The sequence below is a fragment of the Cydia amplana genome, chromosome 24 (genome assembly GCF_948474715.1).
Source record: "Cydia amplana chromosome 24, ilCydAmpl1.1, whole genome shotgun sequence".
In the NCBI taxonomy this organism is placed as follows: domain Eukaryota; kingdom Metazoa; phylum Arthropoda; class Insecta; order Lepidoptera; family Tortricidae; genus Cydia; species Cydia amplana.
The window spans coordinates 8,515,496-8,529,914 of NC_086092.1; the positions used below are offsets into that span (position 1 = coordinate 8,515,496).

At 37.1% G+C, this 14,419-nt stretch overlaps 1 protein-coding gene across 1 annotated transcript; it reads left to right on the plus strand.

Moving 5' to 3' along the window:
• Positions 1-1,397: 1,397 nt before the first annotated feature.
• LOC134659081 (alpha-1,3-mannosyl-glycoprotein 2-beta-N-acetylglucosaminyltransferase-like) lies at positions 1,398-13,198 on the plus strand. The gene is made up of 9 exons (XM_063514687.1): positions 1,398-1,599; positions 1,830-1,945; positions 3,263-3,476; positions 3,739-3,817; positions 4,244-4,393; positions 5,165-5,255; positions 11,449-11,553; positions 11,983-12,150; positions 13,190-13,198. Exons 1-9 carry the CDS (start codon positions 1,398-1,400, stop codon positions 13,196-13,198), a joined length of 1,134 nt encoding a protein of 377 aa, XP_063370757.1.
• The last annotated feature ends 1,221 nt before the right edge of the window (positions 13,199-14,419 follow it).

Here is a 14,419-nt window from a genome sequence, read left to right on the forward strand (position 1 = left end):
CTGAATAAAACTTGTAACAAATTTTATCAGCTTTTGGTGTTTCTTAGTAGTCATTTCGCTAAGACGCAAAGTTTCCAAGATATAAGTGAAAAACCGAAAAATGAGACCTTTTTTGCCCCCTCTACCCCCCCAGCACCGCGGCTACGGCCGGGGACTTTTGATATGTTCACCTCCTAACTAGTCCAAACAAAGTTACGGAGTCAAAAATTGTGTTCCTAGCTTTTCCCTCTATAACTTCTTATTGCTTGCCCTACCTACCCAAATTCGATTAATTAGTTGACCAGTTAAATACGTGCCTTTTGTTTTATTCGTATTAACTTGGTGATTGTACTTATGTAGCCATTCTGTGTCAGGGGTTAATAAGGGTCACATCACACAGTCCACAGCAGATCCGGCTTAAAGTTACCTACCTAGGCATATATAATTTCGATTCTTAAGTGTGTTAGGTATATATAATTCGGTTAGTTCCTACTTCCCTCCTACAGTTATATTTTTGTTTACCTTATCCTATTTAAATATATTAAATTCTAAGATTGGGTAAAAAATCTTTAGACCAAAATATTTGATTTTGTAACGAGCACAGTGTATCCGTTTTTAAATTCTACCTGAATATATTTTGTACAGTTCAGTGTGTAAAAATATAGGTACAGCATAATTATTTGTACATTCAGTATTCAAATTGTGCAATAAGAACAAATATGTATATACCAAGTATCAACTTAAGAAATTAATAAACTTTGTTATAAACTCACTGGTGTTTTATTTTCTACGATAAAAAAAATGTATGAGTAGGAGAGGAGTAGGATTATCAAGCGGACGGTTTTTATCGGTTTAGGAAGTCACTATTATCGATTTTTCGCAGCACTACTTTCTGTCATGTCGGTTATTATCGTTTCGAGAACTCACTATTATTGATTTTTCGCAGCACTACTTTCCATAAACTAATTGTCATTTGGCTTAAAGGTCTCGTAACCAGGCCATAAAATCCCAGAAAAAAAACTTTTCATTATGTTGGTATGAATGGAACTCCGACGATAAACGTCAAACCAAACCGTTTGACAAGTACTGTCAAATAATTACGTACTATGGAGTTCCGTCTCTTAGAACGTAGTGATTATATGCTCTTTGCTATCTAAATATGCGCCACACTCTTTAGCAAATATTATACTTTTAGCCAAATGCTAAAATAGCTAAATCATCATTATAAATAATCATAAGCGTAACAAATGACCCCAAATTTTTCGAAATGTAAATTTACCTATTGTGAACTATGAATCGCTATCGCCGTTTAAATAATTGTTAGGAAGTGGTGTTTTTTAGTAATTTTCTTCAAAATGCGACTTTATTCAAAGAAATTCCTCGTATTAGGTCCAGTTTCCTTATTTATTATATCAGTTATGTCCTTTTTTAACGGGAACGAGGGACCTATAGTGAGAGAAAGAGTCAAAAGAGAGCACATAGACAATAGGATCAACAAATTGGAGGAGTTGGTGGTGGAGCGGATTGGGAAGAAAGTAGAGGGGGATCCACCGGCTCCACCCAAGGAAGGCGTAGTGAATTATCTGCGAGATTCGGACGTTGGGAAGGCCGAGTCTAAAGGTACATTAACATTTATATTATAACTATTAGCGACCCGCTGTCTGTCTGTCCCTATGTATGCTTAGATCTTTAAAACTACGCAACGGATTATAATGCGTTTTTTTAATATATAAGAGTGATTCAAGAGGAAGGTTTATGTATAATTTGTTAACCCGTGCGAACTGCGAAGCCGAGGTGGGTCGCTAGTATGTTTATAAATAATAAAATATATGTTTCTATTGTGATTCCAGACACAGTACTACCGGTGCTCGTGATAGCGTGTGACCGCATCACCGTCAAGCGGTGTCTGGACAACCTCATCAAGTTCAGACCCAGCAAAGACACATTCCCGATAATAGTCAGTCAGGTGTGAAAATTTACCACGTTCTTGATTTCAGGACATGCTTTGATTTCGGATTTATTTCGCCTAGAATGAGGAGCTTTTCAAACCAGAAAAATAATCAACTGCAAAATGAAAATCCTTCATAGGTATCCCCTGTTTCTCTGTACTATTGTTCACACCTCTCAATTCTTTTATAAACCTACTCGTAAAGACGCAAGGATCGCTAATGGTTAATTAAGAATCCCTGAGGGACGTATAATCTGTTGGCTCATCTACACGATGGGACAGCGCCGGCCACTCCAAGGGACGCATTTATGCGTTAGAGGGAGCAAATGATATTGCTATTTCTGCCGTAAAGCTACTGTTACACATGCTGATTTCTAGCACGAAAGCATGCCACTATTGAGCAATTGCTACTTAGTAGCATGTGTGTCGAAACATTGCTAATAATGAGCATGCTCGTTTTGAGTTTGCTCAAAAATCAACGGTCGTGCGATTTTTGGGCATGCTACCTGCAGCGCGGGTGGAGGGGGGGGCGTGCTTTTAGCGCGTGTGAACAGGTTTCCTTATTGAGCATGCTAGTATCGATCAGTCGTTTGCAACAGGTGCGCATGAACAATTTTAACGCCAAAATGTCTCGCTGGGGCGACGAAAAAACGCTCAAATTTGTAAATTTGTATCGAAATAACGAGTGCTTGTGGAATCCCCGCATACCGCAGTATAAAAATAATGTTTTTCGAAATAATGCGTACCAAGACATATTAACGAACATGGAGGATGCGTCCTTGACTTTGAAAATCATTAAAACTAAGATTAAGAATTTAAGGTCTGTGTACCATACCGAACCATAACCCGCAGCATCTTCTTCTCGCATTTCTGTAAGCAATTGAGCACTTGCACCAAAGTCCTGTCTTCTAGATATCCAATCACGGACCCAAATCTTTCTCTTTCTTTTCTTTTTTTGCCGAGCTGATATAAGTTTCTGGATGCATTGCATCGCCAGCAAAAGGATGATCTTATTCAGCTCCATACGGATAGCTGTTTGATTGTCCATAGCTTTGTTTGAACTGACAGAGACCGAGAGAGCACGCTATAAAATAGCATGTGTATTTGGAGTGTTTGCTTTGAGTATGCTTATTCAGGAGCATACTTAAAACTAGCATGCGTATTGCTAGCAAATGTAAACTGCATATAAGCATGCTCGTATTGAGCATACTCAATAGCACGCTTTTTAGCATGCTATTTTAGAGCATGTGTAACAGTACCTTCAGGCTGCGTCCCTTGGAGTGGCCGGCGCTGGCCCATCGTGTAGAGCCATGTAATATTTTTGTATACTTCCAGGACTGTGGCCACAACGCCACATACCAAGTGATCAAATCCTTCACCGACGCCGACCCTTCCATCACCGTAGTACGCCAGCCCGACCTGTCGGAGATACCCCTCGAACGTACCAACATCAAGTATAAGGGCTACTACAAGATAGCGCGGCATTTAAGGTTCGCCCTGAACCATGTGTTCAAGACTTTGAGACACGAGGCTGTGATTATCGTTGAAGGTCAGTAAAGGTCATAAGTCACAGCTATCTATAAATTAAGGTCATACCGCAATTTATATAATGGCTATTATAACAAACTCCTCTTAATACTCACAACGTTGTATTAACTATCGTCAAGGTCATATAAGTCAAGGGTTCTAAAGGTCAAGGTCATTTATAAATTTATATTACCGTAGTCCGTCAACCTGACCTTTCGTAAATACCCCTCGAACGTACCAATCAGTTGGATTGGCAACGCAATGACGCATATCTTTCTTTGCAGATGATCTGGTCATTTCGCCAGATTTCTACGAGTACTTCCAGGGCACATATCCCCTCTTACTCAAGGACTCGAGCATATGGTAAATATATAAGTCTAACAGCAGTTATTAAACGGTAGAAAACCGTCGGACGTTTCAGTGGTTTCAGAATATTTTGAAGTCTGTAGTGAAAAAGCAGTCGAGAGTACAAATACGCAAGTGGCGGAAAAATATCGATAAGATCAAAGTGCCATAAATATGTATACACGACCTAATTGCCCATATATTAAGGTACCACTACCTGCTGCTTTGTCTGTATCGATATTTTTAGACGTGACCTTACTCTAATATTTATTATTTTAACATATTAGACTCGGAAATATACAAAAGAAGCTGGGCATGATTCGTAGTAAGTACCTACCTAGGAAAAGTAAACATCGTTTAATGTATCAATATAGAAACTCTCATTAAAGTTTGTTCCCGAATTCTCTATCGTAGTCTGGTTATGTTTAATATCATTGTTCTCAGGTGCGTCTCAGCTTGGAACGATAACGGCAAAAAACAGCTGGTGGACCTCTCAAGACCAGAACTCCTTCACCGCACAGACTTCTTCCCTGGTCTGGGCTGGATGCTGCGGGCGGACTCCTGGGCCGAGTTCGAACCTAAATGGCCTAAAGGGTAACTTATATACTTCAAGATTGGAAATCATATCGGATAGAGATAGGTTGGTATCCTACCGACTGCGCCATGTCAGGAGATATATAAACGGCCATTACATAACATAGACTATAGATACATATTCAGCATAGCCTAGCCAATTATCTAGCCATATTCTCGCGGTCCATGGAACAAAGGTAAGCGGATGGTGGTAATACAGAAAAATATTTATGGCTCCTCTACACGACAGCCCAGCGCTGGGCCAGCGAGATGGCCATGCGATGGTCGAGAGCACACACTATGGAATGGGCCACGTGTAGAAGCGTACGCACCATCGCTGGCCCACTACCTTTGATGTACGGACGGAAAACCGACACCGTGGCCATCCCATCAAACTTCAAACTTCAACATTTATTCAGCAAATAGGCCACAAGGGCACTTTTAAACGTCAACGTTGAATTTACATAGAAGCAAAAAAATAATAACGATACATCAACAATTATAAAATACAACTAACTGCAGCTACCAAATCAAACTAACGTATTACATCGCCATCCCGCAGCGCCATAAGCCATCCGACCCACTACCCTCTCTACACGCTGGCCCAGTATGATGGCCCATCGTGTAGAGCAGCTATTAAATCCATAGCTCAAACCTCAATACCTGTGATAAACACAAGTAGTAAGGAATTGAGAGTTCTGGCGCACCAGAACCCTTACCAGGATTCGTAGGCAGGGTCACAACCGACTAAGCTAGAAGTCCGTCAAATGATGACGATGACGTGTTCTCCAGGTTCTTCGACGCCTGGCTCCGCGACCCCGTGATCACGCGGGGCCGCGCCTGCATCCGCCCGGAGATATCCAGGACTTATACATTTGGCAAGGTTTTGACCTTTTAACTGGTTTATTTCTACATCCTTATACCACATCTTATAAAACAAAGTTCATATGTAAATTATGAATGAGTCAATTCATAAATGAGAGTGTAACTCTGTCTATCTGTTAAGCCCCCTACACACTCGTGCGCGAATCGCGGCATGCAGCCGCGAACGAGTGTGGAGGGGGCTCTACCACTCTTACCACTTCACGCTTTAACGCTGCAAGCATTTAGATTTGGTATGGAGACATAGTGTAAGTTAAAAAGACAAATCCAAATTGACTTCGAAGTTGAAAAACCGGCCAAGTGCGAGTGCGCGTTCTAGGGGTTCCGTACATTAAGGGCCTACTGCAGCCGCGTCTGGCGCTTCGTAAACCACGCCCGCTAGTTCTTCCCTCCCCGCTAACACGCACACATGGAAACGCTTCGCGCCGCACGTGAAGTTTGTGTGACCTTTTAGCACCATCTAACGTTACAGAAGTTAACTACCATTATACGCGGTCGCTGCGGTCGGCCAGAAACTTGAATTCGGAAAAAATTGAAACAGATGGCGTTGTTATTTGTTCATAATAGCAAACAATAAAATAATTAATTCATATACCTGCATATTTATTGTTGTTTTGGAAGATGTTAACAGCATAGAAGCAGCAGCGTATATAGCATATAAGTTAAGAGTGATAATAAGAAAATAGCACAAGAACAGAAAATAGATTATTTTTGATAAAATATGATGAAAACAGATTTACTTGATTACGCTCACCTGACTTTGCGGTCACTAAATGCAAATTTCAACCTTATTGTTATGGAGTTACAATACCCCTGGGGTTGCAGGCGTCCATAGTCGTTATTATTATAAATGCTTTGGTTGAAATGATTTTTAACCCTCGAATTTTTCATAGGTACAGTCACCTGCAATAATATGTTACTCTTCGACGGCCGCAAAAATATGTGACACGCTCTTATGGCTCTACAAATAAGATCTAACATGATCTACCGCAAAACGGCCTTCGGTGTGTAACATATTATTGCAGCTGACTGTACTCGTATTCATTGTTGTATAGGTAGGTATTAATATCTTTTATCCGATCGATTTGCATTTATTTGAAATAAATCACAGTGTTTAGTAATTATATGTTTTATTGAATAAGAGATTATTTAGGTATGTAAGGAATACAGGGTGCCTTTTTGAAACACTCATTTTTAGAGTTCCGTAGCCAAATGGCAAAAAACGGAACCCTTATAGATTCGACATGTCTGTCTGTCTGTCTGTCCGTCTGTCCGTCCGTATGTCACAGCCACTTTTTTCCGAAACTATAAGAACTATACTGTTGAAACTTGGTAAGTAGATGTATTCTGTGAACCGCTTTAAGATTTTCACACAAAAATAGAAAAAAAAAATTTTTTTTGGGGGTTCCCCTTACTTAGAACTGAAACTCAAAAAAATTTTTTTCATTAAACCCATACGTGTGGGGTATCTATGGATAGGTCTTCAAAAATGATATTGAGGTTTCTAACATCATTTTTTTCTAAACTGAATAGTTTGCGCGAGAGACACTTCCAAAGTGGTAAAATGTGTGTCCCCCCCCCCCTGTAACTTCTAAAATAAGAGAATGATAAAACTAAAAAAAATATATATGATGTACATTACCATGCAAACTTCCACCGAAAATTGGTTTGAACAAGATCTAGTAAGTAGTTTTTTTTAATACGTCATAAATCCCCTAAATACGGAACCCTTCATGATTTCAATTTTGAATTTCAATTGTCAGGGGTGCCTACATTATTTTTTAATACATTTTACAATGACAACAAACAAAAGTTCAAATTCGCCGTATTTTTATTACCCGGGTCGATCGCAACAAAATAGAAAATCATGTTTCTCAAATCTAAGCGTTATTGTAATTTATCTCAAATAACCAAAAAGTCAATCTGACTAGAACTTAAAAACAAACTGAATTATTTTAATATGTCGATTTTTCTTGGTGACCCAGGAGAATTTTTTTTGTATCCCATACAAAAAGAGCGTATTCCAATCGCGTATCGGTTTTGGTTTTTACTTATAAGTGTGAAAAATATATTCTACCATATACGAAGGATGTGTGTTTTTTCATGTTTTATGTGTCTTTTTGTACAATAAAATGTTTTACTGCTACTAATATATCATATTAACGATTAACTAAAAAGGTATTTACATCTAATTTAACTGGTAAATTATTAAAGTCCGCTAAAATTAATATATATTCAAAATAATATTTGTTAATATGTCCCAAAATCATGGCTCATTTTTTAAGTCTCCTGACTTACCAAACATATCGCAACGAAGGCAAGGGTACAACGCGGCATCGTGAACCTAATAACGTAACGTTTCAGTTACTTTTTTAGTCGCCGACCATTTTATCCGGGGTACGAAAAGAGGTATTAGATCTATCCTGGGTCTAATATGTTATAAAAACATAGTTTTTTGAAAAATGTTCGTAGGTAGTACACAAAATTTACATTTTCTTTTAAATGTGATTTGGGTCATCGTTCTCCCTGGTGACTTTTCTGATGACCCAAGAGACATCAATTTTATTATGACTCAGGAGACTTTTTTTCTATGCACTTTGATTTTTTTGATGCGCTAATTTTGTAATCTTAAATAACTTTAAACTGCTGATATACTTATATCACTTTGCTGATGAGTGGAAGTGGAATTGAAACTTAATTTATTGTTCTCTCCCTTGACATTTTGGCATACATTTGACATGCTGCAATGCACTCCTAACGTTAATAAAGACATAATTTTTAGAAAAAGCTTTAGGAAAACTCACTCTTGAGCTTAAAACGATTAAGTCCTTATCATATTATGTTAGATTATTAGTACAGACCCCAAATCAGTGAAAATGTCTCTTAGCCAACTAAATTTGTCTCTGGGAAAAGTACGATATCCCTAAAAATTGTACGTACATTTCGCATTTTTCTGAAGGAACGGAATTCATAAATTGGTTTATTATTATTTTTTCAGATTATTTGATTGCATTGACATATCACCAAGATAGATAGAACATTTAAGTTACCAGAAGAAAAGCATTTGTGTTCTTTTATACAGTGTGGAAAAAGTAGGTTCGATTCCCGGGCGCGACTAAGCGAATTTAAAAAAAGCGGCCAAGTGCGAGTCGGACTCGCCCATGAAGGGTTCCGTATTTAGGCGATTTATGACGTATAAAAAAAAAACTACTTACTAGATCTCGTTCAAACCAATTTTCGGTGGAAGTTTACATGGTAATGTACATCATATATTTTTTTTAGTTTTATCATTCTCTTATTTTAGAAGTTACAGGGGGGGGACATACATTTTACCACTTTGGAAGTGTCTCTCGCGCAAACTATTCAGATTAGAAAAAAATGATATTAGAAACCTCAATATCATTTTTGAAGACCTATCTATAGATACCACACACGTATGGGTTTGATGAAAAAAAAATTTTTGAGTTTCAGTTCGAAGTATGGGGAACCCCAAAAATTTATTGTTTTTTTTTTCTATTTTTGTGTGAAAATCTTAATGCGGTTCACAGAATACATCTACTTACCAAGTTTCAACAGTATAGTTCTTATAGTTTCGGAGAAAAGTGGCTGTGACATACGGACGGACAGACAGACGGACAGACAGACAGACAGACAGACAGACAGACATGACGAATCTATAAGGGTTCCGTTTTTTGCCATTTGGCTACGGAACCCTAAAAAAACAACGTGTTGCATTCCGGGAGTGCCGACAGAAGTGAAAACTCAATGACTAGTCCAAAATGTCTGCAGCACTATGTATAATTGACCCATCCTCCTTTCTATTGAAAACTTTTGGTTCCGAAATTGCTGGTCAGTGAGCTTGTTTAAAATTCGAAATTCAAATTTATAGCGTTAATTGTTTAAAATTCGAATAGAAATTGTAAAGTTACCTTGCAGACCTCGCATCTAAATATATTTGGTCATGATATTTTGAGTTTTATTCACCAGTACTAGAGTTCACTTTTATTAGCGATTTCATCAAGATGTAGCTTTATTGAATTATATTTGAGTGATATAAAGTTATAATACTGTGAGATCCTCGTATTTCAGCCCGTACAAGATTATAACCTTTTTCATGTAATGTCATTGAGTTTTTCTTTATTGATTTAAATGCCATCTAAACCTTACGGTCACATGATCGCCTTACGCTGTCTCGAGTTTATCATTTTTTCCCCACCTTAAAAAGTGCCTAGCGCCGCTAAAGAAGTTTTCACTTCAAAAATCTTTGAATGCAGTTGTTTCTTTAAAAAACAATAATGTTTCATTTAAGTAAAATGAGCAAACTTAAGGTTTTAAGGCACTTTCCCTCCAGGGCCCATAATTTTTTTCCACCCGGTAGTAGACAACTATTTTTTTCGACTAAATGAAGTTTTATTAGACACAACGTTGATCACATGGTTCGTTTCACACATCACATCAAATCGTTTGTCATCACAATCAAAATGTGTCAAAAGTAATGAAATTTATGCCAAAAAAACATAAATAAAACATAAATTCAACACATTTTTTTAATAAAAATCTTTCTCGATGATATAAAAAAGAACATCGACAAATTATGTTCAAAGAATTAATATCAAAACAGATGTCATAATTAGGATTGGCTACTTTAAGAAAGGGACAGAGAGATTTAATCCTCTCGCTCTGCACGTTTTTCTCATTACTCCTTGTCAAGCCAAAATAAACTATAAAATAAAATGATAGTAACACAGTACATTGTAATATTCACTTTTTCCACGGTATCATGTCATTGTAAATTACTTATGTGAAATTGTAGTGGCGTGCGACTTTCAAACCGGAGGTCACGGGTTCGAACCCCGGCCCGTGCAAGTGAGTTTTTTTAAGTAAGGACCTTTTTTAGTGGTACTTAAATATAATAACTTTTCGTATTATTGAAATAAAATATTTTATTCAAACAAACTTAATAATATAATAATTAAAACGAATAATATCAATTAGTTTTTAATATTTATTCAATTATTTTAAATTATTTGAGCATGAAACATACTAGATTTATTTTTATCATTACAATAGAAAAAAAGCAAAAAATATATTCTTATAGATATTTTATTTTCAATCAAAAATAAAGCAAAAAGTTACGGTTAGATTCTGATGGCTAAACACCAAACAGCTACCGATACATTTCAATATCTGTCGAAATTTCCTAACCCGTTGTAACTGACAAAGAGTATAGATTTCGACGTAGCATGACGTAGCCTAGCAAACACGCACACATGCGTAACGTATAGGCCTGTAAGAAGGCACCATCATAGGTTTACCTCCGATTCCGTTACTACTCAATGGAGTTACGACTCAACGTTTATTGGATATTAAAATTTTACGTAATTCGGAGCGCTGCGCGAAGTGACATAGGTCTTACCTCTTTGAGGCACGACGGCCATCTAACATTACTGGCATAAAGGATGCATTTATGACTTTGACGCATGACAGAAAGAGAAACCGAACTGCGTAAAATGGGCGTTTGCTGTTGAATTCGTAAAATCAAAAATCGATAATAAATCCATCGGTAAAGGATAATAAGTTAATATTTAGTTCTTTGAAAGTTAAGACGAGATGAAAACCTTTGCTGTAAGGTGGGTTGTTCTGGATATGGATGTGTTTTCTAGTTGCACGAAGCTAAAACCGAAAAATGAACACGTAAGTTTGGATTTATTTTCTATCGAGAAAATTTTAAGCATTCGTGTTTCGACTACTACGAAATCACTTATCATATAGTCAAGAAACATATATCCGAAAATCACTACTGTTTGTTTCCGGGGCTAGCCACTGCCACGTTTCTAAGATCCTGTTATTTTTCAATGCACGGCCTTAAGTCCGACTCACGCTTGACTGCACATTTCTCATAGGTTTTCCTGTCATCTATACTCTATAGGTAAAAGAAGTATTGTGTGTATTTTTTTTTTAAATTTTAGACCCAGTAGATTGGGGGAATGGTCATTTGTTGCCTTTTTTCTTAAATTACCTACTTTACTACTAAAAAAATACATTCGAAAATTTCAAAATGAGCTCTTTTATTCGATATATAACACGAAATAGTTTGAAAAACTTAATTTTTTAACTTTTTCATTTACCCCCCAAAAGTGGCCTCTATGTTTTGTACTTAAGTAAGAAATTGGCTATAATAATTATGTTTCCAGGCTGGCGTCAGTCAAGGCCTGTTCTTCGACAACTATCTGCGCTACATCGTACTCAACTCCGAGTTTGTTGAATTCACCAAAAGGGATCTCAGTTATTTACTAAAGGTAGTTTCACATTGTTCGATCCTTCGATCCGATATTGGATGTCGGATGACCCGTGGAACAAAATAAATTAATAGCCGCTAGAGAGTGCACAGGGCTTAAAAAAGAAGCTTTTATTTCGGACAGCTTACTCATTGTATTTTTGTATGTATCGGCACTTTATCCATTAAATGGATAAATAAATGTAAAAAGGCACAATTGAAATTTTACTCCTTTTCGGATTGGACTTGGCTGTTTTCTAGCTGATTATTTGCAGTTTTTTAATCATTTAAATCTTGTTTTACTATCAACTGTGGAACAGCGAATAATTTGGCTCTATCATAACTTTCATAAAGTACCTAAGCCCTAAAGTCTCCAAATAATTTCTACTATCGTAACCTCGAATCTGCGTGTCTCAAAAACCCGTTCATAACCAAAACTTATTCCTAACAGGAAAATTACGACAGCAACTTTACAAAATACGTGTACTCCCTGCCTGAGAGCACTGTAGAGGCAGTAGTGTCGGGCGCAGCGCCGGCGCCCACCGTCCGTGTAACCTACCAGGACTGGGATACGTTCAGCATGGCGGCCAAACGACTCGGCCTCATGGATGACCTCTGGGTGAGTTGTACCATGGTTGTACCACAGTATAGAGAAATATAGTAAGACAAGAGTGCTCACTCCATACATCAGTTAGACTATTAATTTCAGTGTCTACATCTAGCGTCGAGTAGCGGAACTATCAGTACTGCTACTTGACAATAGATGTAGCAGTACTGATAGTTCCGCTACTCGATGCTAGATGCTAATAGTCTTTCGTACTAAAACTGATGTATGGAGTGAGCAATCTAGGTATGTATTTTTTCTCTATGACCACATTATAAATAATAGAACTAGGTAATAGGTACAGAAGATTCACTCTACAAAACGCGTCTACGACAGACTCCTAAGTGGCGCAAGCGTTTGCCGCTCCATCTATTGTTAAACTAGCAGAACTGATAATGTCCGCTACTTGACGTTAGATGTCGACTACGCAATAACTCGCGTTTTTGTAAGAAAACTGATGTATGGAGTTACCACTTTTTCTTTACTTATATTTATCTATGCTATGGCTAGACGCCAAAATTGGTGTCGACCCGTCGACCGCATGTACTTTGTAGGTAGTTGTAGCGACGCGACGAAATTGCGGAGTGAGCCACGCGTGGAACGGTTGTACAGAGAGAGGCAGAGTATGTGTCCGTTTTTTAAATTATACAAAATGATACTTTACGCAAACGTCATAAATGTCATAATTCATAATCAACTAATATGTTTTCCCTTTCAGACTGGAATACCACGGACGGGGTACCGAGGCATAGTGCAATGTAGAGTGAAGGACCGACGCGTGTACCTCGCGCCGGACTTGTTTTATATTTTACATTTTGTTTATAATATAATATAATTACGTATTTTTTTTTACCTACTGACATGGCATAAATTTATTAATTTCCACTACATAAAGGTTGTCTGGAAGAGATCGCTTTTTAGCGATGAGAGCGCCTGTTGTTTAACCTCTTCTTTTCTGTATTCTTTGTATTGTTTTCTGTACTTAATGTGGTGTGCAATAGGGTAATTTAAGAGTATTTGTAATGTATTGTATTTTTGGGATATTCCATTTCAGACATCTTAAACTTAATTAAGATTAAACATGTTAATAGATATAACTCGATAAATAGATATATTAAAACTGAGAAAACTGGATGTGACTGGACTGATTGAAATTTAGCTAAATAGGTCAACAATCGCGGAGCGTTATGTACCTACTATAGTTCGTTTTTTAGCATTAGAAAGAAGGTAAGCGATCTTGACATGTCTTTTAATTGAAAACGCTTTTTAAAAATCAGTAATATTACTTATGAAAGCAAAAGAAAATAAATTATCGTATTGGATTCATACTTGTTACATATTTGCCGTGAGTTATTTTTAAAACGTGTTTTTCAATTAAAAGACACATCAAGATTGTTTACCTTATTTCTAATGCTAAAAAAAAACGAACTATAAACAGAAAGAGATGGATACAATTTTGGCGACAAACAATAGCGTAATGTTTATTCAGTTCGTGCACGATAGTTCCGAGTTCATATTTAACATATTTCTCATCGGATATCATCTCATTTTGATATCAATATCTGGGAGACCGAGCTTTGCTCCGAAAACCTACCTACTAAAAATCAAAAATGCGCGTTTTCCCAGAGATAGACCTAGCTAGATCAATTTTTCGCCCCCAAAACCCCTATATACTCAGTAAATTTCATCGAAATCGTTAGAGCCGTTTCCGAGATCCCCGAAATATATAAATAAACAAACAAGAATTGCTCGTTTAAAGGTACGAGATAGGAGATAGATTAGATATATAAATAAATAAACAAGAATTGCTCGTTTAAAGGTATTAGATATACATTGATAAATTTAAAGTAATCTGCGCTGCGCTCCGCCGGTTGAGCGTGTGCCAAGGAAGTCCCAAGTTTTTGTTGTTACTAGTATAAGTCTAGTGCAGCCATTCTCAAAGTGAGGGTTCCGCGACACCCCTGCAGGGGTTCCGCAAGAATTTAGAATAATTTAGAATAATAAAATAAGCATAATTATTATGCTTATTAATAAAAAAATACACTTTTAAAAACTATTGTTTTATTGTAGGGTTCCATCAAGTATTTGGCTTTCCAAAAGGGTTCCGTCAAAAAAAAAAGATTGAGAACCGCTGGTCTAGTGAAACTAACCAGAATCATTCAAAACTATTTTTTTTTAATTTGCCGCTCTTTTCTACTGACGAAAATGGCTTCACAGAGTATATATACTTGGTCAACCAGATCTTGTCAGTAGAAAAAGGCGGCAAATTGGAAAAATGTAGGCG